Source organism: Lithobates pipiens, unplaced genomic scaffold (genome assembly GCF_037356315.1).
Source record: "Lithobates pipiens isolate NorthernLeopardFrog02 unplaced genomic scaffold, aLitPip1_a1.2 Scaffold_30, whole genome shotgun sequence".
NCBI lineage: Eukaryota > Metazoa > Chordata > Amphibia > Anura > Ranidae > Lithobates > Lithobates pipiens.
This window is the reverse complement of record NW_027507791.1, coordinates 174,505,392-174,532,717: the sequence shown is the minus strand read 5'-3', so window position 1 is coordinate 174,532,717 and position 27,326 is coordinate 174,505,392. Positions and strand designations below refer to the sequence as shown.

The 27,326-nt window shown below is 47.2% G+C and overlaps 1 protein-coding gene across 4 annotated transcripts in view; it reads right to left on the bottom strand.

Annotated features, from left to right (window-relative positions):
* LOC143943351 (NACHT, LRR and PYD domains-containing protein 3-like) overlaps positions 1-27,326 on the bottom strand; it is a 465,848-nt gene that overhangs the window by 256,181 nt on the left and 182,341 nt on the right. For all 4 annotated transcript variants that reach the window (XM_077465072.1, XM_077465070.1, XM_077465069.1 and 1 more), the window contains one exon: positions 7,776-7,947. In XM_077465072.1, the coding sequence (XP_077321198.1) occupies positions 7,776-7,947 (172 nt within the window). The remainder of the gene's footprint in view (positions 1-7,775; positions 7,948-27,326) is intronic.

The window sequence follows — 27,326 nt, the reverse complement described above, 5'->3', positions numbered from 1 at the left end:
TGTGTGAAGCAAGGAGAGACTGCAGTGACACAAATCGCTAGCTATTAGGTCCACAAAAGTCCTTTTAAGGACTGGTATGGTATAGGTGTAGTACAGGATATAGGGTTGAGTGCACTGCTGTGCTAGTGATTGTTGCAGCAGCCTGTCTCTTGTCAGTGCAGAGAGAGACAGGACGCTGTGTGCAGCGGGGACAGTCAGTTTAATCACTAGCTGTTACTATTAGGTCCACAAAGATCCTTTTAACCACTTGCTTACTGGGCACTTAAACCCCCCTCAGTCCCAGACCAATTTTCAGCTTTCAGTGCTCTCACATTTTGAATGACAATTACTCAGTCATGCAACACTGTAACCAAATGATTTTTTTGTCCTTTTCTTCATACCAATAGAGCTTTCTTTTGGTGGTATTTGATCACCTCTCGGTTTTTTATTTTCTGCGCTATAAATGAAAAATGACCGAAAATTTTGAAAAAAAATGAATTTTTCTTCGTTTCTGTGACAAAATTTAGCAAATTAGCAATTTTTCTTCATAAATTTTGGCCACAATTTATACTACTACACATCTTTGGTAAAAATAACCCAAATTTTTGCATATTATATGATCTGTGTGAAATTTATAGAGTCTACAAGCTATGGTGCAAATCATAAAGATTTGCAAAAAAAGATCACATCTGATGTACTAAGGCCTATCTCCATTCTTGAGACCCTAACAAGCCAGGAAAGTACAAATGCCCCCCAAATGACCCCTTTTTGGAAAGTAGACATTCCAATGTATTTAGTAAGAGGCATGGTTAGTTATTTTAAGTTGTCATTTTTTCCCATAATTCTTTGCAAAATTACGATTTTTTTTTTTTTTTTTTTTCACAACATTTTCATTGTAATAGCTTATTTCTCCCACACGGAATGTGCATACCACAAATAACACCCCAAAATACATTCTACTACTCCTCCTGAGTATAACGATACCAAATGTGTGAGACTTTTACACAGCCTGACCACATACAGAGGCCTAATTTTGAAGTAGCACCTTCAGGCATTCTAGGAGCATAAATTACACATTTCATTTCTCAACCACCTATTACAGTTTTGAAGGCCCTGGAACACCAGGGCAATGGAAACGTCCAGAAAATGACCCCATTTTGGAAAGCTAACACCCCAACGTATAATCTATGAGGCATAATGAGTCTTTTCAATGGTTCATTTTTTTCCAGAAGTTTTCGGAAAATGTGGAAAAAAATGAAAACGCATTTTTTTTTACACAAAGTTGTCCGTTTATAAGATATTTCCAACGCATAGCATTTACATAGCAAAAATAACACCCCAAAATACGTTCTACTACTCCTCCTGAGTATAACGATACCAAATGTGTGAGACTTTTACACAGCCTGACCACATACAGAGGCCTAATTTTGAAGTAGCACCTTCAGGCATTCTAAGAGCATAAATTACACATTTCATTTCTCAATCACCTATTACAGTTTTGAAGGCCCTGGAACACCAGGGCAATGGAAACGTCCAGAAAATGACCCCATTTTGGAAAGCTAACACCCCAACGTATAATCTATGAGGCATAATGAGTCTTTTCAATGGTTCATTTTTTTCCAGAAGTTTTCGGAAAATGTGGAAAAAAATGAAAACGCATTTTTTTTTTACACAAAGTTGTCCGTTTATAAGATATTTCCAACGCATAGCATTTACATAGCAAAAATAACACCCCAAAATACGTTCTACTACTCCTCCTGAGTATAACGATACCACATGTGTGAGACTTTTACACAGCCTGACCAAATACAGAGGCGCAACATGCAAGAAACACCGTCGGCGTTCCAGGGACACATAGCCTGCACATACCAAGAATTACACCCCCAAATACATTATGCTGAGCAAAGGGTAAAGAAAAGATTACCTGTGGTTTTAGAAGCGCAGTTGTCCACAGGAGGATATCACTGGTCCAGGCAGCAGGCAGGGACTTGGTCAGCAACAGCGAACACAGTTTTTCAGGCAGCAGGCAGGGATACTGTCCATATTACAGTCCAGGGTTAGTGCAGAGATGTCAGCAGTGCCAAAAATATTGGTCCTGGTAGTAGGCAGGTCCTTGTGGTGTGGTCAGTGCGGCATGATGGCAGTAAGTCCTACAGGCAGCAGACAAAAGTAGAGCCTCGTTCAGGACAGAATGGGGATAGGGGTAGAGGCTTCTCCCTCCCAAATCTCTTTGAAGCCTCCGAGTCTCCAGACCCTAATCTAGGAATAAGAAAACAAAGAAAATTGTTTTCTTCTTCCAGAAAAACTATACTGGAGCCCCTCACATATGTGAGACCCCGTGTTGAATCCCACTAGTCCAGTTGCAGAATACAAGATCAGTCCAAGAGGCAGGCAAATATCGTGGTCAAACAGTCCAATGTCAGTTGCAGATCAGGCAGAGATATATACAGAATCGTTAGACAGAAGCATGGTCGAATAACAGTCCAGGGTCAGTTCCAGATGAGGCAGAGGTATGTACAGAATCGTTAGGCAGAAGCGTGGTCGAATAACAGTCCAGGGTCAGTTCCAGATCAGGCAGCGGTATGTACAGAATCGGCAGGCATAAGAGTGGTCAAATAACAAGCCAGGGTCCGTTACAGAGCAGGCAGTGGCATAAGGGGTGTGAAGGTGTATGAAGGCAGGAACTGAGGATTATGTTTACCATACTTCACAAAAAATTTATTGAAGTATGGTAACGCCGAAAACAGTCGCCTATACAGAGGCCTGGTTGGGAAGGACATTGTGCACAATAATAAGATGTGTCTCTTCTGACTCCTGCTCTGGTACACGCCTTACATCTTTTTTGGCGTCTTTTGCCTGCTGGTGTCCGGGGAATTTTATCCGGAAAGTGGCGCTCGGAGAGTCGACTTACAACGTCTGATCTGATATTTTCTGGTGGGCCGTTTGGGAAAATAAGGGCTGTGAAAACTTCCTCCTGGTAGCCAAAGAAACGTTTGGGGTTTTGGGTGGCGTTGCTGTAAATTACATATGAATTGTAAATGGCCAATTGAAAAAAATAAATTACTACTTTTTTGTACCAATGATATGTCCGTCTTGAGACCAGATATGGTTCCATCATTTGGTCGTTGAAGTCGACTCCTCCCATGAACAAATTATACTCTGAAATACATTTGGGTTTCTTTACGGGGCCATTCCTTCTGGGGATTTCTACGAAGGTATCGTTGTGGATAGAAGATAACATGTACACATCTCTTCTGTCCCTCCACTTCACTGCCAGAACCTCCTTGTTTCTTAGACTTGCGGTTTCTCCTTTCCGCAGCTTCTTGTTCACCAGACTTTGAGGAAAGCCCTTCCGGTTCTTTTTTACAGTGCCACATGCTGGCGTCTTCTTCCGGTGAAGGTTGTGGAACAGGGGCAGAGATGTGTAGAAGTTGTCTACATAGAGGTGGTAGCCTTTATCCAGTAGGGGGTATATGAGGTCTCAAACAATTTTTCCGCTGGATCCCAAATAATCCGGATAATTAGGGGGCTGTAGCTGGGTGTCCTTCCCTCCGTACACCTTGAAGGAATATGTGTACCCTGTGGCTCGGTCACATAATTTGTAGACCTTCACCCCATAGCGGGCCCTTTTGCTGGGCATAAATTGCTTCATCCTAAGCCTGCCACTAAATTTAATAAGGGACTCATCCACACATATGTGTTGGTCCGGGGTAAACAATTTGGGGAATATTTCAGAAAAATAATTTAGTATTGGTCGAATTTTGTAAAGGCGGTCATAATTTGGATCATTTCGTGGAAGGCATTGGGAATTGTCACTGAAATGTAAGAACCTCAGGATCATCTGATACCTGGTTCTGGGCATTACCGCGGAGAAGAGCGGTGAGTGGTGGAGGGGGTGGGTTGACCAGTAGGTACGTAAATGTTTTTTTTTGTTGAGTCCCATATTAAATGTGAGGCCTAAAAAAAGCTTGAACTCCTCCACCGTTAGGTCTCTCCATTCGTAGGGACGGGCATAATAGGAGGTCGGATTTTGAAAAATAAATTGTTGTGCATACAGGTTGCACTGGGCCACAATTGACGCCAACATGTCCTCCGTAAAAATTAAATTAAAAAAAATCGATGGGGCTAAAATTCTCCGTGTCCACCTGGACTCCTGGCTGGGCGGTGAAAGGGGGAACATTGGCCTCTCCTGAATTAGGAGGAAGCCACAAGGGGTTCTGAAGGGCATAGGGAAGGCCAGCATGGCTCCTAACCCTTTGGGGCTGAGATGACACCCCACTGGTACTTGGCCTTTCTTGCTGGGGCACTGCGGTGCTGGTGGACGGCATTGCGGTGCTGGTGGACGGCACTGCGGTGCTGGTGGACGGCACTGCCTCACTAGAACGCCTTCGCTTGATGGGCCGGATATCTTCCTCCTCGGATTCATCAGTCAGTGTTTCACTGCTGAGGACTGGCTCATAAGTTACGTCTTCAGAATCCGAATCCGAAAAGGAATCGGAAGAGGAGAGCTCCCCGTTGCTCTCGTCGGCCGCGGAAATAATTTGGTACGCCTCCTCAGCGGAAAAGACGCGTTTAGCCATTGTAGCACTGATGGGCACTGATGAGGTGGCACAGATGGGCGTTTTTGAGGTGGCACAGATGGGCGCTTTTGAGGTGGCACAAATGGACACTGATGGGTCGGCACAGATGTGCACTGATTTATTGCACAGATGTGCAGATGAGGCGGCAGATGGGCACTGCTGAGGCGGCAGATGGGCACTGCTGAGGCGGCACAGATGGGCACTGCTGAGGCGGCACAGATGGGCACTGCTGAGGCGGCACAGATGGGCACTGATGGGTCGGCACAGATGTGCACTGATTTATTGCACGGATGTGCACTGATTTATTGCACGGATGTGCACTGCTGAGGTGGCAGATGGGCACTGCTGAGGCGGCAGATGGGCACTGCTGAGGCGGCAGAGATGGGCACTGCTGAATCGGCACAGATGGGCACTGCTGAGTCGGCAGATGGGCACTGATAGGTCGGCACAGATGTGCACTGATTTATTGCACGGATGTGCACTGATAAGGCAGCAGATGGGCACAGATGGGCACTGCTTAGGCGGCACAGATGGGCACTGCTTAGGCGGCACAGATGGGCACTGCTGAGGCGGCACAGATGGGCACTGCTTAGGCGGCACAGATGGGCACTGCTGAGGCACAGATGGGCACCGATTGGTACAGATGGGCACCGATTGGCACTGGCTGGCACTGGCGGGCACTGGTGGGCACTGGCGGGCACTGGCGGGCACTGGCGGGGCACTGGCGGGCACTGGTGGTGCACAGATGGAGTACTGGCGGTGCACAGGTGGGCACAGGTGGGCACAGGTGGGCACAGGTGGGCACAGGTGGGCACTGGCAGGGTAGATCTGGGCACTGGCAGGGCAATGGCAGGGTAGATCTGGGCACTGGCAGGGTAGATCTGGGCACAGGTGGGTTTTTTATCAGTTTACTGTCACTTTTACACTCACAAACACCTTCGGTCTCCTCACACGCTATCGCTGTGTGAGGAGACACGTTCGGCAATGGGTGATGATCTCATTTGTTTACATTTGAGATCATCACCCATTGGAGGTGGCGATCGCGCTGTAAACGGCCGCTGTGATTGGCCGTTTACAGCGATCTGTGATTGGCTGTGTCCAGCGGACACGGCCAACACAGATTTTCCCCGATGCGCGCTCCCGGGAGCGCGCGGGGAACTCTTAAAGGGGACTACGTCAATAGACGTAGTCCCGGAAATTGAGATCCGCGCTATACACGTCTTTTTACTATAGCGCGGATCTCAAGTGGTTAAGGACTGATATGGTATAGGTGTAGTACAGTATATAGGGTTGTACACGTATAATATACTTTCTTGCAAATATAGAAAGAATATTATACTTGACTGCTGCCCTACTCTGCAGGAGTCCTTTATCAGTGTAGGGACTGAGGTACAGTCTGCACATCACTAGCTACTCGGTTCACAAAGGTCCTTGTAAGGACTGGTATAGCTATACAATATATAGGTTGCTGGTGCACTACTGCTGCCCTATTCTGCAGCAGTCCTTTATCAGTGTAGGGACTGAGGTACAGTCTGCACATCACTAGCTACTCGTTTCACAAAGGTCCTTGTAAGGACTGGTATAGCTGTACAATATATAGGGTGCTGGCGCACTACTGCTGTCCTATTCTGCAGCAGTCCTTTATCAGTGTAGGGACTGAGGTACAGTCTGCACATCACTAGCTACTCGGTTCACAAAGGTCCTTGTAAGGACTGGTATAGCTGTACAATATATAGGGTGCTGGCGCACTACTGCTGTCCTATTCTGCAGCAGTCCTTTATCAGTGTAGGGACTGAGGTACAGTCTGCACATCACTAGCTACTCGTTTCACAAAGGTCCTTGTAAGGACTGGTATAGCTGTACAATATATAGGGTGCTGGTGCACTACTGCTGCCCTATTCTGCAGCAGTCCTTTATCAGTGTAGGGACTGAGGTACAGTCTGCACATCACTAGCTACTCGGTTCACAAAGGTCCTTGTAAGGACTGGTATAGGTGTACTATTTGGTGTGCAGTATATAGGTGTGTAATACACGTATAAAATACTTGTACATATAGAAAGCATAGTATAGTGCATTTCCACTGTGCAGCATTGTGACTGCTGAGCGGTTCTGCAGCGATACTACAAAGAGTGACGAATGCAATTAAAAAAAAGTATTATAACTGGTGTGATAGACCAGTGGCCCCCAAAACGACATATTGAAGCAGGGTGTTATATACCTTCTTCCACATACATACTGCACTTCTCTAGAGACTTTTGTGACAGGGTCATTTAAAAAATGACAGGCAGAGGAAGAGGCAGGCCCTTCCACAGGGGTGGTAGGGGTAGGGCAGGAGCAACAGGCTTGAGCCAAAGGGGCAAATTGCAGAAGGTGCGTGCGATCGTCAAAGGAGGCACCAGACTTGGTTGAGTGGCTCACTCAGCCTTACTGTTCTGCACTCTCCTCATCCTCTCAATCTGCAACCTCTTCTGCAGCAAGTTGCTGGTATCAGTGCTGCTGTCAGTGTTCTATATCACAGTGCTGGTGTCAGTGTTCTATATCACTGTGCTGGTGTCAGTGCTCTATATAACGGTGCTGGTGTCAGTGCACTCTATCACAGTGCTGGTGTCAGTGCACTCTATCACAGTGCTGGTGTCAGTGCACTCTATCACGGTGCTGGTGTCAGTGCACTCTATCACGGTGCTGGTGTCAGTGCACTCTATCACGGTGCTGGTGTCAGTGTTCTATATCACGGTGCTGGTGATCATCTTCTGCACCCTCGTCATAGCCTACCCTGACCTTTCCTCTCCTCCATTGCCTCCTGATTCCTGACTTGTCAAAATTTCACATATAAAAATAGAATGCTTGTAGTTGTTAATCCCAGATTCACTTCATATGTGTGTTATGTCAGTGGCCATGTGGTGGGACTATGTGTGCACAGCTAGTAATTATTTTGTGGCTGGAAATATAAAGTTTGCCTGCCATTGAAGTCAATGGGGCCCGCTGCAAACTTTGCGGTTCGCGAACTTCCAGCCACGTTTGCGGTTCGCGAAACGCCCCGTTGGGAGTGCGGTGTATGTGTGCTGTGTTTATCACTGACAATGGAGGTACACTTGGGATAATTAGTGTCAATCATTATTTTGGGATAATTAGTGTCAACCATTATTTTGGGATAATTTATGTCAATCATTATTTTATCACATTGTTGTCTGAAAACACAAAGTCCACTCCTGTTACCTGTCTGTGTGATCTCATCCAGAACTGACAATAAATTAGGATGAGGATGATCTTTCTTCAGTGCATAGAGACATTTCCAGAGTCCAATCACAGCTTCTCTTCCCCGATTCCGAATATCTTGTAACAAGGTGTGAGAGAAGGAAGGCGGGTCTTTTTCCATTGACTGGTATTTCTGGAAAATATAACTTATTACTGTTTCATATCTGCTGTTAAAATGTAACTTTATTTTCTTGGATAAATACATAAAATGATTCTGGGTGCTTTGAATATTCCATTCAGAAAAGAACATCTTGTTACAAGGAAGTTATACTGGGTACTGCTGACACATGCCGAAACTCTTCCTGGCCTTTGTGTGCTTTTGCATTTCTCCCATCACAATTGGATGTAATAAGACACTACCAGAGCTGCGGGTGTTCTGTCAGATATGGCGACCCATCAGATTTAGTAAAGGAATTTACATTTTGTCGTGGCCATCTTGCTATACCCCGCACTCCTCCACAGTAAGAATACAGTGAGAAGGCGGCAAGTGGAAATCTTTATACACCGACCGAAGTCTTGCATTACACACTTATTTTTAACAGTTAACTCAGCTTATATCATCAAATTAAGTATTTTGAAATCCATCTGAATGTTTACATATTGAAAAAAAAAAATCAGCGGCGGGCCTGGTGATCTCACATGTTTGCTAATATGATAGAACACCGCTGATTAGAAAAATCAAAATCAAAACAGTCTAAAACAGTAACCAGGAAGTGCTGTTTATCTGTTTTCTTCTATTTGCGCTGACAGGTGTGAGTAGAGGAGAGCCGATCAGCGGCTCTCCTGAAAGGGGGGGTCTGCGATGATAAACAGTGCATTGATTATCAGTGCAGACCAATCAGTTTTGCCCATCAGTGGCCCACCAGTGCTGCCCACCAGTGCCTGCCAGTAATGCCAATCAATGCCCATAAGGGATGTCAATCAGTTCCCATCAGTGCCACCCATCAGTGCCCATCATTGCTGCTCATCAGTGCCCATAACTGTCACCTATCAGTACCCATCAGTGCTACATATCAGTGCTGCCTATTCGTATGGTTAGTGTTGAATGACAGTGTAATTGTCACTCAAAGTGTGACAGTGCTGAAAGCTGAAAATTGGCTTGAGCAGGAAGGGGGTGAAAGTGCCCGATATTGAAGTGGTTAAAGAACGTTATCTCAACAGTTCATATTTCTGATATGTGCCTGCTGTACCAGGTAATTGTGTTAAACAGTATCTCAATCTTTTTATTGCTTCCTTTGTGTGGAATGCCAGGTGATCCTGCCAGTCCCCCTGTTTCCTATTTCAAACTGACCACTCTAGGCATTAGAGCACGTTTTTCCCAGCTTTGTTCTAGCTGTGCTGGAAGAACAGCCTGCCTATCCTCAAATGGAAAAGACGTGTGCTGATTCCCCCTCACAGCCATTTACTGGGAAGATCAGTGTCCTGTTTCTCCACCCCCATCTCCTTAAAGCTGAGTTCCGCCAGCGGAAAAATAAATAATATAAAGGACACTAACCTGTCCAGGGAGCCCGCTATGTCAGCACCCCAACTGATCTTCGGATCAACTCCTGGGTGCTGCCACTGCCATTCCTGGTAAGTGAAACCAGGCAGTGAAGACTTTCAGCTTCACTCCTGGCTCCCTACTGCGCATGCACAAGTCACGCTGCATGTTCTGATTAGTCCCTGATGTATTCTGGGACCTGTGTGTCTCCCAGAAGACAGCAGGGAAAAGGAGGATTTGCCTGGCATTGCATAGATCGCGTAAATGTGCAGTGATTTTCCCGGAAGTGGGAGCAGATACCAGGATTTGACAGGTATCTGCTCCCCCATCCCCTGAAACGTGCCAAATGTGAAACCGGAGGGGGGAGGAATCCTAACAGTGAAAGTTCCATTTCTGGGTCGAACTCCACTTTAAACTCCTTATGCAGCTGGGAACAGAGGTTATGGGAAAAAGTATTTATGATGTAATTTATATGTATACACAAATGCCTTGCCTTTAATTTCTATTTAAACTGAATGGATTGTTTTACAAGGTGATGGTTCACAAACACTTTAAGGGTAATTTAATATAAGATATTTAAAAATTATGGGACATGGCCAGATGTAGGCGAGGCAGCAAGTGTTTCTTCAGAGCTCCGTCTGTCCTGCACTCATCTGGTCCCTAGGAGTAGTTTTTCCCATGTTCAGAGCATAAATCCAGGCAGGTCTAAGGGCCCTCATCCCAGGGATACCCTCATCAGCTGTCAAGAGGGCTCGGAAGGTGCAGAAGAAGCAGAACCTGACCAATCTATGAGAGACATGGAGATTGGGTCCGCCTCCACCATCTTGTCTTCTTGGTCAAACAGAACACCACAAAGATGAAGTGGGGGGGGGCGCAGCAGAGCAACACACTGGGGGAGATCTTCCTGATGATCCGGTGCTCTCAGCAGAGCATGAAGCAATCACCAGACCCATCCTGGCCATAAGTGCGAGCAAGGCTGAACTCATTGGACGGATAGACCACCTCTCTACAGAATGCACCTTGATCAGGCACGACCTAGATAAGATCCGGGGAAGGCTGACAATAGTGGAGGAGAAAGTCTTTGAGGTGGAAGATACCTCGCAATCCCATGACACACACCTGTCGGAATGACGTGATCTGGTAGGATCCCTCCCAGTGGCTTTGCTATGGGGTGTGGGGGAGGGTGACACCAGGTTTAGACTGGCACTTGCACTCACATTGAGAGTTGCACCACGGATCCCTCCTTCCCTTCTGAAATATCCCCAGCTCCACGCGATGTGCGGGTAGAGTGGGGGAGGAAGGAGTGAGGCAGAGACAGTGGTGCCCAGGGTCCAACCATCCCACAAACCACACACAACGTGGCCGCAATCACATTTCACTCCCCGTCGGCTACACTCACTTCCACTTCCTCCTCAGCTCTGACATGTAAACAGGATGGGAGAAGGAGCCAAGGAGGAGGAGGGACACCATCCATGCTACAGCCCCTGCCCTGAGGTATGTAACAGGGGTACTGCAGAGAAGTGGGATATGGTGATTGGGTGGGGGGGGGCATTGGCAGGTAACAATTATGCTGCCAGAAGTGATTTTACCACTCCCTAGCACATATCTTCTACCCCCAATCAAAGATCCCATCTCAGCTCCATCCACTCTCCCAATCCCATCCCGCTCCATCCACCCCCAATCTCATCCCACTCCATCCAACCCAATCCCATCCTGCTCCATCCACCCCCCCATTCTGCTCCATCCTTCCCCCCGATCCTTTCCCAGCTGAATCCATCCCACCAATCCCATCCCGGCTCCATCCCTCCGATCTTATCCCGACTCCATCCACCCACCCCATTTCCGATCCCATCGCAGCTCCATCCACCTCACCCCAATCCCATCCCAGCTCTATCAATTCCCCCTGATCCTGGCTTCATCCATCTCCCTTACCATCCCGGCTTCATCCATCTCCCAATCCCATCCCGGCTTCATCTACCATCCTGATCCCATCCCAGCTCTATCCATCTCCCGATTCCATTCCGATGCCATCCATTCCCCCAATCCCATTCCAGCTCTATCATCCCCCAAATCCCATCCCAGCTCCATCCATTGTGGCAGGTTAAGGGGGAGAGCTGCACCGATGCACTAGCCTGCTAAGTTCATGTTTTACCGCACCAGGTGACACCAACCCTAGTGACGCCACTGATCCCTCCAACATAGGGCGGATGATACAGAGGACGGACAGAGAAGGAATATTATATGGGTAGTGGGTTTCCCTGAGGGATCAGAGGGGGCTACACCTGTTACTTTTGCTGAGCAGTTCTTCAAGCAGTTACTCTCCCTGCAAGATCTACCTCCACTTATGTAGTGGAAAGAGCACACAGGGTCCCCACAGGTATCCTTCCACCTGGTGCTTTCCCAAGGCCCTTCCTGGTTAGATTCCTGAATTAAAGGGATCGCAACATCCAGGATCTACATTTTGAGAATATCCAAGTGATGTTGCTCCCTGATTTTTCAGCTGAAACCTAGAGAAAGCGCTGCTCATTTAACAAAGTTCTTAAATGGCTCAGAGAAAGGGAGATACAATATAGTATATTTTACCCTAGCAAGCTCCGAATCCAATACAAGGGGGCTGTGAAGTTGGATTGCACCAGATTACCTATCGTTTGCAAATGCACACTGTTACACCCATGGTGCCCTGTTAAATATGCTCCTTCTGACTACATGTTAAAGTCTGCACTGATTTTATTATGGGAACATTCCTCATCATACCATTAGATGGAGCCAGCTTCCTTGTATAGTTCTTTCCCTTTTTTTCTACAGCACTTTTTTGGTCTGTATTACTCCATACTTGTGGGAAATGTAAGGGAATCCATTATGACCTGCCATATGTATGCAGGCTCCATGTATATCATGAAGGAGCAGAGGAAGTGTGGATTACCTGTTGGAGCCACAGGAATGACTGGAGAATGAGCTGCAATATAAGTGCTGATCACATTCACCTTTCTTCTCTAATCTAGGCCAATGAGATTGCAGTTGGTATGAGTGATCACTGAGGCAACTGAGGGTTAAATTGTAACTACTCCATTGCCTCCTATTCATACATGGCTGAATATGCTGTCCTGCATACTGGGAACATAACATCACACACCACTGGAGAGTCCCATAGTCCCAATATTGTTTGCTACCTTGTCATTACACCTTACTTTGTTTCTTTTGCTCCATGACCCTTTTAAATGGAGTGTCCAGAGGAACTGCAGAACCACCAATGGAGCTGCCAAACTTTTGTTTGCTTCTGATGGACCTCACCATTGTTTTTTGTTGGCTTTTGGGGCTAAACTAAATACCGGATGTTTTCTTTTTAGTTTTTTAATTGGGTATCTGGTATATAATATAATATAATTGGGTATCTGGGGACAATTTTGTTTGTCACAGTTCTCCAATGTGCCTTAGCTTTTAATACCATTCCACAATGGATTGGCTCCATGGTTTTTCGTGGTCACTACATAGCCATAAATTTATTGTTATTATCTTGATGGGATGCATTAATGGGTTATAGCAGTCATGTCTGATAAGGTTACATTTCTGTCCTGGAATATCAGAGGCTTGCATAACAAATACAAAAGGGCTTTTATTTTTCGATATTTAAAATAGACCAAGCTGCATATCGTTTCTCTGCAGGAGATTCATCTGGATGGAAATCATGTCCTAGCTTTGTGTAGGCCATGGATCCAGAGATCCCTGCACTCTACTTATCCTCTTAAGGACCGCCTCACGCCGATATACATCAGCAGAATGGCACAGCTGGGCACAATCACGTACCTGTACGTGGCTCTTTAAGTGCCCAGCCGTGGGCGGGAGCGCACCGCTGGTGGCAAACCAATCAATAATCGCTAATTGCGATTTTTTTACCAAAAATATGTAGAAGAATACATATCGACCTAAATGGAGGAAAAAATATGTTTTTTTATATATTTTTTGGGCATATTTATTATAGCAAAAAGTAAAAAATATTAAATTTTTTTCAAAATTGTCACTCTATTTTTGTTTATAGTGCAAAAAATAAAAACCGCAGAGGTGATCAAATACACCAAAAGAAAGCTCTATTTGTGGGAAAAAAAAGGAGGCCAATTTTGTTTGGGAGCCACGTCGCACAACTTTCAGTTAAAGCAACGCAGGGGCGAATCGCAAAAAGGGGCCTGGTCCTTTGGCTGCAAATTGGTCCGGAGCTTAAGTGGTTATTCTACATTTGCTAAGGGTGTCTCCATTCTAATTAGCAAGGCTACCCTGTGCACAATACACCAGGTGATCTCGGACCCAGGGGGTCGATACATGGCTGTGGTTCTGGATGTTTGGTATCGCAAATTATTGTTGGTAAATGTTTATTTGCCTCCTCCCTCTCAGGTCCAGATACTTTATGATCTACTGGCTAAAGTGCCCCAATTTTCTAACCTTCCTATTGTCTTGATGGGCGATTTGGTCAACTGGACAAATGTAGCGGTGCTTTCAGACCTTCTCCCACGTATCCACAGCCCATAGATCCTCGGCCAGGATAGATCTAGCTTTTGGCAATGGGCTTTTGTTGCTGTTCCTGATCAGAATAAAATATTTGGCAGGGGGGTTTATCTGACCATAACTCTCTATCTCTTACCCTGACCTTTCCAATGGGGGCAAAAGGGGGAAGATGTCAACCAGCTGGTTACAAAATGAGCAGGTGTCTGCCCAACTAGAGGAATCAAATAGATCATACTGGACTTGTAATGCTGAATCAGCAGGTCCGCCTATAGTGTGGGATGCATTTAAGGCTGTGGCTAGGGGAAATGTATCTCTGCATTTAAGACAGCCCGTGTAAACAACAATGAGGAAATTCAAACTGACGACTTGCTCCTGTTTCTTAAAGACCCGTGTGTCTCACTGCAAGCAGCATTAGCTATTCCTGATCAATTTGCTTCATTCTCCGGGTTGGGGGTGAACTGGAGCAAGTCTATTCTACCTACAGATGTGGGAGCTAAAGTGGGGGCAAACACAGACCTCCCGCTACAATGGGTATCCTCTTTTAAATACTAGGTGAAAATTACAGCAAATGTTCAGGATTATATGTCCGTTAATTTACATCCTCTCTTGACACTCCTCAATAGGGATGAGCTTGGTGTTCGAGTCAAACACATGTTCGACTCGAACACCGGCTGTTCGTCAGTTCGGCAAAGCCAGAACTCTGTGGGCCATTCACGCCAAATTCATGTGGCGCTCATGGCCCACAATGCACTGCGCCATCACAGTGCATTGCTGGCTCACGATTGGCTAAGCATGCACTGTGACCCTGCATGCTTGGCCAATCACAGCGCCGGCAGCGAGGAGAGCAGGATGCTTGTGGCCAATTATAGCTCAGGCTGTGTAGTACACGCCCCCCACTATATAAAGCCGCCAGCGCAGTGGCCTTGCGTAGTGTTCCGGCATCTGCAGGAGTTAGTGGATGTTGTCTGGGTGCCTTCACCGTACAATACATCTGTATCTACCCTTCATTGCTGTTCTGAGTGTTCTCTAATCAAGCCATCGGCCATCTGCAGGAGTTAGTGAGTGACTGGGTGTTTTCTGTGTGACTGCACTGCAGAATACACCTGTATCTACCCTTTATTGCTGTTCTCTAATTGAGCCATCTGCCATCTGGAGGAGTTAGTGGGTGACTGGGTGTTGTCTGTGTGCCATCACCGCAGAATACACCTGTATCTACCCTTTATTGCTGTTCTCTAATTGAGCCATCTGCCATCTGCAGGAGTTAGTTGGTGTTGTGTGCCTCCAGCGCAGTATACACCTGTAGCTACCTATATTGCTCTTCTCTAATTGAGCCATCTGCATGAGTTAGAGGGTGTTTTGTGCCTCCAGCACAATATACACTACCCAATTGCTGGTTTTCCCATCTCCCTGCAGGCCATTACCATGTCTGGAAGGCCAACAAGGAGAGGCAGACAGGCACGAGCCAATAAAAGAGGGAAAGCAGGCTCTGTGTCTAGAGACAACAGTGCTGGACGTGGACGCAGTGCATCTGGACGTGTTGAGCTGCATCATGCCGAAGACTTGGTAGAGTGGATGACCAAGCCCTCTTCATCCTCCTCATCCTCTCTCACCCAGGCTCAGGGTACTAGCAAAGCAGCTGCCAATGCATCCTCTTCCCTTGTCTCAATGTCATCATCAGTGACTCCTTCCCTAGGCCCATCACGTCCTCCTGAGGAGCACAGTGTTGGGTACATGCTCCAGGGGGATGCCCAGTGTTTTGTAGGCTCTGATGATGATACTCAGCTAGAGGAAGGCAGTAGTATGAGCGCAGAGAGAGGGGATGCTCAAGAAGGACAGCAATCTAGCAGTCATGTTCCACAAGCTGCAGCATACTGCCAGGTTTGCTCCAGTGATGAAGTGGTAGGGGATGATGAGGGCACTGACTCCACGTGGGTGCTTGGTAGGAGAGAGGAGGAGGAGGAGGCACATCTCCAACGAGGCACGATGCACTCTGGGGGCCAGCTTAGGGGCAGCACACCGACTGAATCACACTGCAGAGCTCTGCCTGTGCAGGGCGCTGCCTCTGTGCGTTATTCTAAAAGTTCTTTGGTGTGGGCTTTTTTGAGACGAGTGCATCAGATCGCACCGCTGCTATTTGCAACATATGTCTCAAGCGTATCTCGCGTGGCCAAAACATCAGCCGCTTGGGCACCACATGCTTGACCAGACATATGTTGACCTGCCATGCAGCTCATTGGCAAGCTTACCTCAAAGACCCACACCAAAGAACAAATCGGACCTCTCCTTGCTCCTCATCAGCTGGAATCTCCAGCCCCACTAGACCTTCAGTCCTCTCTGAAACCTGCGCTGAGAGGAATGAAGGTGTAGTGTTAGGTGTGTCACAGCCAAGTGCTTGCGGACACTCTGCTAGCAGTACACCCACGTCCGATTGTAGCAGGCAAATTTCCCTGCCCCGGCTGCTGGACCGTAGAAAGAAGTTCACTCTCAGCCATCCACATGCCCAGCGGTTGAATGCTAGCTTGGCTAAATTGCTAGCACTTCAACTGCTGCCTTTTCAGTTGGTAGACTCGACCCCCTCCCGTGAGTTTGTGCAATGTGCGGTTCCTTAGTGGCAGGTCCCCAAACGCCACTTTTTCTCATGGAAGGCGATTCCGGCTCTCTACCGGCATGTGGAAGGCAATGTCCTTGTCTTGCTGGACAGGGCGGTCAACGGTAAGGTGCATATTACCGTTGACTCATGGTCCAGCAGGCATGGACAGGGACATTACTTGTCTTTCACGGCCCATTGGGTCACTCTTCTGGCAGCTGGGAAGGATGCAGGACAAGGTGCAGTAGTGTTGGAGGTTGTTCCGCCACCAGGCCTCCAAAATGCTACTACTGGTTGTGACACACCTCTCTCCTCCACCCCCTCCTCTTCTTCTTCCTCCATGGCCTCTTCCCGTGCTCTGTCCTCACAACCAGCGGTGCTCTGTAGGCGTTTAAGGGGCTACGCAAGTACGCAGGCAAAACTATGCCATGCTGTGCTTGCGCTGGTTTGTTCGGGGGACAGGAGCCACACTGGGGCAGATATTTTGTCAGCTCTGCAGGGGCAGGCCGAGAGGTGGCTTATGCCATGCCAGCTTAAGCCAGGATTGATGACTTGCGACAATGGCACCAACCTCCTCTCCACCCTCCGACAGGGACAAATGACCCATGTGCCCTGTGTGGCTCACGTCCTTAACCTGGTGGTGCAGCGTTTCTTGGGTGGGTACCCGGGCTTACAGGATGTCCTGAAGCAGGCCAGGAAAGTCTGTGTGCATTTCCGCCAATCATTTAATGCCAGTGCTCAGCTGGCTGAGCTCCAAAAGGAATTTAACCTGCCCAAGAACCGCCTTATATGTGACATGCCCACCAGGTGGAACTCAACGTTGGCCATGCTGCAGCGGCTGCACGCACAGCAGAGGGCCATCAATGAGTACCTGTGCAACTAACGCACCAGGACAGGGTCAGGGGAGCTTGGTTTTTTTCTCACCACGCCAGTGGGGCATGATCAGGGATGCATGCACTGTCCTGTCACCGTTTGAGGAGGCCACAAGGATGGTGAGCAGTGACAGTGCATTCATCAGTGACACTGTACCTCTTGTCCACCTCTTGGAGCATACGCTGCGTGGAATAATGGACAGGGCACTTGAGGCAGAACAGAGGCAGGAAGGGGAGGACTTCCTTGCCTCTCAAGGCCCCCTTTATCCAGACAGTGTTCCTGCTGTCCCACGCATCACACAGGAAGAGGAGGAGGGGGAGGAGGAGGATTGTGTCAGAGTGGAGGTGGAACCTGGCACTCAGCAGCAGCAGTCTTTTAGGGATGATTTACAGTCCCAAGAAACCCGTGGACTTCTACATGGCTGGGAGGAGGTGGCTGCGGATCATGTTGTCCTTAGTGACCCAGAGGACTCCGGACAAAATGCCTCAGCTAACCTACACTGCATGGCCTCCCTGATCCTGCAAAGCCTGCGGAAGGATCCTCAGAGAGAGCAGAGGATGAGACATCCCCGGGAGGCCTCGCAGAAAGGTTTGTGCAACGCGTTCCCGGAGACTGGGAGGTTATAAACTCCTGGTCCTGGACAACGTGTTGCTGAGGCATCTGTCAGAAGGTGTGGTGGAGAAGGCGGCCGTCTGACCGATGTATTCAGACCATTTTTTAGTCCGCATGCCCAAGGTATGATCGGTTCCAGCAACCATCGCCAGCGTCTGATTTACATGCTGCAGGAATACCTAGGGGCAAGGTCAGACTTGGACACCTTTCCCACCAAAAATCCTCTGGCTTACTGGGTCTTGAGGATGGATCACTGGCCAGAGCTTGCACAGTATGAGCAACATTGAGCTACTGGCCTGTCCTGCATCCATCGTTCTTTCGAAACGCACCTTCAGTGCTGCTGGTGGCTTTGTAACCAATCACAGGGTGCGCCTGTCCACCGACACGGTTGATCGACTGACCTTCATAAGGATGAATCTGTCTTGGATCACCACCAGCTACCAAACACCTGAAGCTGATATAACCAAATACATTTTTTTGAAATATCACATTCCTTCAAGACTGCCTATGCTGATGCTGAGTGACTGTCCTGTTATGTTGACTGTTTATCCTCTTCCTCCTCCGCTGATATCTTGGAAGAACATTTTTGGTTCTGGGTGATGCCACCAGCCCAATTTTTCAGCCCCTGTTTAACAGGGGCATGTAATTACAATTTTTGATGCAATGCTTTGCAGGAGGGCTCATTCCTGCACTCCAACTAGAGTATCTGGGAGAGGTTGCAGTATTGCGGCACCAGCAAGCAGTGCCTAAGGCCAATTTTTCAGCCCCTGTTTAACAGGGGCATGCAATTACAATTCTTGATATAATATTTCACAGCAGGGCCCGTTCCTGTGCACACCGAGAGTAACTGTGAGGACTTACAGTGTTGTGGCACCAGCACCACTACCACCACAACCACCAAAGACCCTATTTTTCTACCACTGTTCAACAATGCCATGTAATTACAATTCTTGATATAATTGTTCACAGCAGGGCTCTTTAGCGCCTACCAAGAGTCTCTTTGAGGGCTTACAGCGTTGTGTCAACACCAACACCTTAGGCGCAAATTTCTGCAGAGCATATAGGGCAGGCCCCAACTTTCAAACATCCAACTTACAAACGTCTCCTACTTGCAAACGGAAGGAGAAAACAGGAAGTGAGATGAAAAAAGACGGACAGCAAAACAAATTATACAGGGGTGATAACCCTTCCCTATGTTTTCCTAAAAGTTTAAAAATAGATTTTTTGACTGGAGCTACACTTTAAAAATGTACCAGTTCAAAATTATAAACAGATTCTACATAACACAACAAACCTACACAGTCCCTGTCTTGTTTGCACCGCCTGTATACTCCTGTTCTGAGTATATAGGGTCTGGGGGCCCCACGCCTTTCCTTTTTTTCATATGGGTACGGGGTTCACCTTAATATCCGCACAAGACCCAAAGGGGCTGGTAATGGGCGGGGGGGGGGGCTACCTATGCCATTTTTCTCAATGATTTTTATCCATATTGCCGGAATCAGATATAACATTAAAACCGTAAGCAGTTTTAAATGACTTTTTTTCTGTTAAATGTCAGTTTCTGCAGGAACTGTTCTAAACACGGGAAACACGTGCCACTTCACAAGCATACTATAGACACCCTTAGGCATGATATTTAAAGGAATATTTCACTTTTTTTTCACTTTAATCGTCATTAAAATCAGTGCTCCCAAAAAAAGGGCCATTTTTAAAAACATTTTAGGCATTAACCCATGTCCCCTGGGGCAGGAGCCAGGTTCCCAAAACCTTTTTAGGACAATATCTTGCATATTAGCCATTAAAATTAGCACTTTTTATTTCAAACGTTCGAGTCCCATAGACTTCAATGGAGTTCTAAAGTTTGCACAAATTATCAGTCCATTTGAAAGCTCTGGTGCGTACCGAACTGGGGGGTGGGGGGGGGTGTTCAGCTCAGTTCAGGCTTGGACGAGGCTACCCTTATCCTTGATAGGCAGGTATAGTTTTCTTAAAATGAAACTTCTCCCTGTCATTTTATATTTCCTGAGACATGTCCCATTGTGGGTACCGAACTCCTACTTTAACCACTTGACCTCTGGGCACTTAAACTTAATCCCCCTTAATAACCAGACCAATTTCCAGATGTTGGTGCTCTCACATTTTGAATGACGATTACTCAGTCATGCAACACTGTACCTATATGAATTTTTTTGTCTTTTTTTTCACACAAATAGAGCTCTCTTTTGGAGGTATTTAATCACCACTGGGTTTTTTATTTTTTGTGTTATAAAAGAAAAAAAGACCGAAAATTCTGTAAAAAATTAATTTTCTTTGTTTCTGTTATAAAATTGAGCAGATTAGTAATTTTTCTTTTTAAATTTTGGCCAAAATGTATACTACTACATATCTTTGGTAAAAATAAGTACAAATTGGTGTATATTATTTGGTCTTTGTGAGAGTTATCCACAAGCTATGGTGCCAATATCTGAAAATGTATCACACCTGAAGTTCCGATGGCCTATCTCATTTCTTGAGACCCTAACATGCCAGAAAAGTACAAATACCCCCCAAATGACCCCTTTTTGGAAAGAAGGTATTAAGTAAGAGGCATGGTGAGTTTTTTGAAGTTGTCATTTTTCCCACAATTCTTTGCAAAATCAAGTTTTTTTTTTCCTTTTTTTTTTCACAAAATTGTCATATTATCAGGTTATTTCTCACACACAGCATATGCATACAACAAATTACACCCCAAAACACATTCTGCTATTAGTCCCAAGTATGGTGATACCACATGTGTGAGACTTTTACACAACCTGGCCACATACAGAGGCCCAACATGCAGGGAGCACCATCAGCCGTTCTGGAGCACCCAGGCCAATTCTGACATTTCTCTCCTACATGTAAAAATCATCATTTATTTGCTAGAAAATTACACAGAACCCCCAAAACATTATATATGTTTTTTTTTTTTTTTTTTTTAGCAAAGACCCTAGAGAATACAATGGTGGTCATTGCAACTTTTTATCTCACACAGTATTTGCGGAGCAATTTTTTTAATGCTTTTTTTGGAAAAAAAAACAGTTTTGTGCTTTAAAAAAAAAAAAACAGTAAGGTTAGCACAATGTTTTTGCATAATATGAAAGATGAAGTTCCACCGAGGAAATAGGCTATGCTTAAAATTTTTTTACTGGTTACATGTTTTGAGCTACAGAGGAGGTCTAGGGCCAAACTTATTGCTCTCTCTCCAACGTTTGCAGTGATACCGCACATGTGTGGTTTGAACACCGTTTTCATATGTGGGCGGGACTTACATATGCGTTCGCTTCTGCTTGCGAGCACACGGGGACAGGGGCACTTTAATGTTTTTTTTTTATTGTTCATTCTACTTTACTTATTTTACTTAGACACTTTTTTCCCCAAAAATACATTTTTTGATCACTTTTATTCCTATTACAAGGAATGTAAACATCCCTTGTACTAGGATTATGGCATGACAGGTCCTCTTTACAGTGAGATATAGGGTCAATAAGACCCCACATCTCACCTCTAGACTGGGAAGCCTGAAATAAAAAAAATAAAGAAAAATGATTCTGTCTTTGATCGTATTGGCCAGTCGATAGAAGCACCAGAGGGCGACGGGAGGGGGGAGGTCCTCTCTCGCCTCCCGTAAGAATGATCAAGCAATGGAACAGCCGCTATGATTGTTCTTATGATGTAGGGAATCGCCGGGTGAAAAAGCTGATATCTGAATGATGCCTGTAGCTACAGGCATCATTCATATATCCCTGCACAAAGTCAAGGATGTCATATGACGGCCGGCGGAGTGGGAAGTGGTTAAAATGCTTTATTTTTAACACAAAGTTGTCCATTTTTACAATATTTCTAACACATAGCACGTACATACCAAAAATGACACCTCAAAATAGATTCTCCTACTCCTCCCGAGTATGGCGATACCATATATGTGAGACTTCCACAGCCTGGCCACATACAGAGGCCGAGTATGGCTGAGTATGGCCTAGGATGGCTGGGTATCACTGAGTATTGCTGAGCATGCCGAGTATGGCTGGGTATTACAGAGTATGGCTGGTGTAACATGGGGGACCATTAGCTCTTGTAGCAGATGCCTTTTCAGTAAGTTCACAGCGAACAGGAACTTTAGTTTAAGGGCATGGTAGCCCACTTATTAAAAGGAACAAAATAAAGTTCATACATGCACTTGGTTGCCCATACAGGGGTTATTCTCCCATAAACAATACATGAAAAATGCAAAGCCACCTGGCTCTCTTCAGCAGTACTGCCACCTAGGCTTTACACTTCAGCCCTCTTGGCCATATAACAGGGTTTCCGTACAACTACTGTACCACTTTTCAGCTTCCTTGCTGCTCAGGCCTTCCACTTCAGGCTCTCATCTGTCTCCTTAGATGCACACAGCATCTATCTAGAAAGCAGCCCCTCACTGCTCTGATCCTCAGACTTGGGTCTCTGGCTTTCACTAGTGCACACCTGGACTCTCTGGACTCTCTGGACTCCTGGGGACCTCCTGTCTCTCTGGGTGAAGCCCAGAACCCTAATCCTAAGCCCCTGTACACACGGTCGGACATTCTGCCAACCAAATCCGTCGGATTTTGTTAGTCGGATCTTGTCCAAACTGTTGCATACACACGGTTGGACTGTTGTTTAAAAATCCGATCATTCAGAACGTGATGACGTAATTTTGTTACGATGGGACTACGTTCAGGCTAGTAGCCAATAGCTTTGATGTAGGAATTTGATCTGAGCATGCGTGGCACTTGGTCCGATCAAAATTCTCTACACATGATCGGAGTATGTCCCACCGAACCAGTTGGTCAAAAAATATTTCCAACAAGTTGGAAAATTGGGTCCGACAGATATTCCGACGGAATCAGTCCGATGCATACCACACACAGTCGGATTATCCGTCAACACAGTCCGATAGGACACATTCCGACGGATTCTCCGACCGTGTGTACAAGGGCTAACTCTGCTATAAGCCCAGGACCCACCTGCTCAATCAACCAGCCAGACTCCTGGCTGTTCCAAAAACCGGGTCCCAGGATTTGAGATTCCATCCCACCCATAACGCTATGGAATCTCCGGGCTCCAGGTCCCAAAGTGGATTTTACAAACTTTGATGGAAACTGATAAAACAGATTGCTCCACATTAAATACCCCTGGAGCCCCTCAACCTGCCTATTGGAGAACCCTGGGTGACAATTACTTGGACAGGGAACTGTACTGTCACGCTGGGTATTGCAGAGTATCACTGGTTATGGCTGGGTATTGCTGGGTATTGCAGATTATGCCTGGGTATTGCAGAGTATGGCTGGGTATTGCAGGGTATCACCAATTATGGCTAAGTATTGCAGGGTATCACTGGGTATGGCTGGGTATTGCTGGGTATGGTAGTTTATGGCCGAATATTGGCAGGGTATTGCAAACTATTGCAGAGTATTGCTGGGTATTGCAGAGTATTGGCAGGGCATTGCTGGGTATTGCAGAGTATTGGCAGGGCATTGCTGGGCATTGCAGAGTATTGGCAGGGTATGGCTGGGCATTGCAGAGTATTGGCAGGGCATTGCTGGGTATTGCAGAGTATTGGCAGGGAATTGCGGGGTTAATTGTCAGTGAGCAGCACTGTGGGCACTACAGATCCAGCCCACAGCACTGCTGTCACTGATCTCTCCCCTCCACTGTACTGAGTGGTACAGAGAGGGGAGGGAGGAACAGGCATCATGACATGATGCTGGTTTGTTTAGTTTGACCGAGCAATCACGTGGTAAACGGCCTCGATGAGCTGTGATCCGTGATGCGCCGGGTCCTGTGGACCCGGCAGTCACGGATGCTCTCGAGTGCACGCCCCAGGGGGTGCGCGAGAGTGGAATTCTGGGAGGACATCAATGTACGACCTCCCAGAGTTAAGCAACCACCCTGTAGCCGTCATTAGGCTATGGGCCGGTTATTAAGTGGTTAAAAAGATTGATGGCATAGTCAGTTCCTTCCTATGGGCACCTAAACCCCCTAGAATAGGCAAAAAAGTGCTACATGAACCTGAGGATCAGGTTTGGTTTGGCCTTGCCTGACTGGCAGAAATACTATCTGGCTGGCCAGATGGTTTTTGCCCATCGATGGCTGCTAGCAGATGATGGGGACTCAGCAACTGTTCTAGAAGCAGCCCATCTGGGTTCTTATGAAAGCCTCTCTCTCTCTGGTGGTGCTGGGCAGCATGGCTCTCTCTGGTGGCACTAGGTAGCGTGGCTCTCTCCGGTGGCGCTGGGTAGCGTGGCTCTCTCTGGTAGCGCTGGGTAGCGTTGCTCCCTCTGGTGGCGCTGGGTAGCGTGGCTCTCTCTGGTGGCGCTGGGTAGCGTGGCTCTCTCTGGTGGCGCTGGGTAGTGTGGCTCTCTATGGTGGCGCTGGGTAGCGTGGCTCTCTCTGGTGGCACTGGGCAGCATGGCATTCTCTCTCTGGCTTCTGATGAGCACACGCCTCTTTCTTTGTCCTGTAGCACTCACTCCCTCAGCTTTTTTCCAGGCTGCATTGTTTCAATCTCCTTCCTGTGGAGCCACCAATCTTCGAGACATGTCTGTCAGGTCACCTGAGACCAGGTGACAGATGCACTCCGTAGGAGTCGGAAGTGCACTGCTAGGTAGTGGACCTTAGGAATTGACTGCTGCGGATTGTACCCAGGGAGATTCAGGACACAGGTCTACAGGATCACTAACACAGATCCCAATGGGAGCTGGAGCATAGATTCCCCAGGGAGCAGAGTCTAAGAGCCAGCGAGGGTTCGCCAGAGCCTCCAGTGGTGAGGATGGACTTCGCTGCAGTCTGGCTCCAGGTCGCGACCCCTAGGGTCTCACAGCTCACGCTCACAGTAGACTACAGGAGAAGGAAGCAGCAGGCTGGAATGACAAGGATAGTAAGGGGATACGGCAGAGGTCAGGGCAACTAGTAGACAGGAACAGCAGAGTACACGCCAAAGGTTCAGGGTCACAGGCAGACAGGGATGGTCAGAGACATGCAAAAGGTCAAGGTCGCAAGCAGACAGGATTCATAGGGAACACGCCAAGGTCGGTAACAGAGATAAACATAGAGCACACGGCAAGCAGGAAACAGGAAGCCAAACACACAATGATACACAATGGTTGATCAGCACCGCTGGCTTGCAGTGCACAGGTTAATAGAAGGTTCCCTGATAGGGCCTGGGGTGGAGCCATGCTTAGAGGAGAGGTTATAAAAACCACCAGGTGGTAGTGGCTGGCGTCTTAGTCTGAACACATGAGGGGAGGTAAGCAAACACAGAAAGATCACTGCATAACCATGACAGTACCCTCCCTCTTACGAGGCCTCCCCCTCCCCCGCCTGGGTCCAGGCTTAAAGGGAAACTGCAGATGGAACCTTCTTAACAGACAAGGAGCAAAGATGCAGTGAACCAAGACCTCTCCTCAGGGCCAAACCCTTTCCAATATACGAGCTAATGAAGAATGCCTTTACGGAGCCGGGAATCCAAAACTTGAATAACCTCGTTGTGACGGAACCGATCCCACACTCCGATTGAGTGCTTCCGTCTATATACCGCTTCCTAAGTCCTGGAACACAAGTCCAATGGATCTGGCTATAGGAACCCCCAAGAACTAGACGAAACCAGTCTTAGAGGACATCAGGAATGACCTTTATTTGAGATTTCACACAAAATATATACAGTGGGGTGACTAAAACCTAACCTAATTAGCATGAGCTAATTATCTAAATCAACACTCAGACTAGTTGACAGAGGAATGAGGCCGCGTACACACGCGGGGACTGTTCGCCCAACTTTGTCCGTCAAACAGTTTCGGCAAACAGTCCGCTCAAAATTAGCATGGACGGACATGGCCACACACGACGTACGAACAGTTTGCTAAAACCGTGCGCGATGACGTGAACGGCACGTACGACGGGACGGAAAATACGACGTCCTATACACTGCATTATAACTTTCGGCGTGAAAATCCTTTCTGAGCATGCGCGCAACTTTGTTTGACGAACAAGCCTACACACGCGGGGACTGTCCGCTGAAACAAGGTTTCAGCGGACAGTTTTTCGGAATTTCCGAAAAACCTTGTTCAGCGGACTGTTCGCTGAAACTGTCCGCTGAAAGCCCACACACGAGCGGACTGTCCGCTGAAACCTTGTTTCAGCGGACAGTTTCGGCGAACAGTCCCCGCGTGTGTACGCGGCCTGAGACTTTTCGTCTCCTAGCTCACTAACAGTTCAATTGCAGGTTAATTAGCACAAACAACAAAACAACAATAGGTGAAATACTCTTTAGAATCTGTGTCAAGCCAGACTAGACTCATTTACATTATACAAGACAGTCAGGATGGCTGGAGGTGATGATATTAGCATCTAAAGCCCCATACACACTATCAGACTTTCAAATGAGTTTTTCCTTCAGATTTACCAAAACCATATAATATGAGGTCAAACCTTAGGAGTTTCAATGCGTGTGCAATCAGGCAGGCCCTCGCACTACATGGTTTTGGTAAATCTGAAGGAAAAACTCAGCAGAAATTCTGATAGTGTGTATGGGACTTAAGAGTTTGTGCCCCAATAGTGTGATTTAGTCTATTGCTAACATGACATTTACATATCCAGAGTCTGTGTGTCTTGGGGGAGGCACGTACCTGAATCCAAGTAAAACCACCTCAGGGGTCCCCAGGCATACAGCTCACAAAGAGCACCGTTCCCCCACAAGGCAAGAGGCTCGCATTCAGTCCCCTCCAAGAGCCTCGGTCCCAGCTAGGTCTGTCACATTTCTCCCCTTTCGGCAGGAGACTAACACAGGAGGAGACCCCAGATGGGTTGACTCCGAAGTTAGTCAGGGGTTCCAGTCCTCTAATGCTGGTATCCACAAAGTACCCCAAATAAAGTATCCCAAACAGAGTATTCCTCACCCAGCCAACCTCTGCCTCTCTCAGAGAACATGCCTGATGCTGGGGAGAGGTGTGGACTGGTCCTTCCCCCTGGAGTGCCTTTAGCCGCAGGAGAGAAGACAGGGTGGTTGGGCTCAGTTCATCATACTGTTGGGCATCTGGGCCTACTGCCCAGAATCCCTGGGGTATACAGGTGGAGACTGAAGTCTCATCCAACTTTACAGGAAATCTGTCCACTGTTTGTTGTGGGCAGAGGTCAGCAGCGCTTTCTTCCATTGCCAGCAGTTCAGCTGGGCGTAGGAGCTTCCCTACATCATCTGCTCCAGCTAACTGTTGGGGAGAGAGCCAGACTGCCCCAACTCCCTGGAACTCTGCAGTTGTTGCCGGTGCTGGGCAGAGGTTGGTAGCACTCTGCCCGGTTGCCAGCACTTTTGCTGGTTTTCTGTTAGTGGAGACCACAGGCCCATCCACTGACACCAGATCAAGCTGCAGTTGTGAGGTGACGACTGCATCCTCTCCTTGGATCCTGATCTGCAGCTTGTGATTAG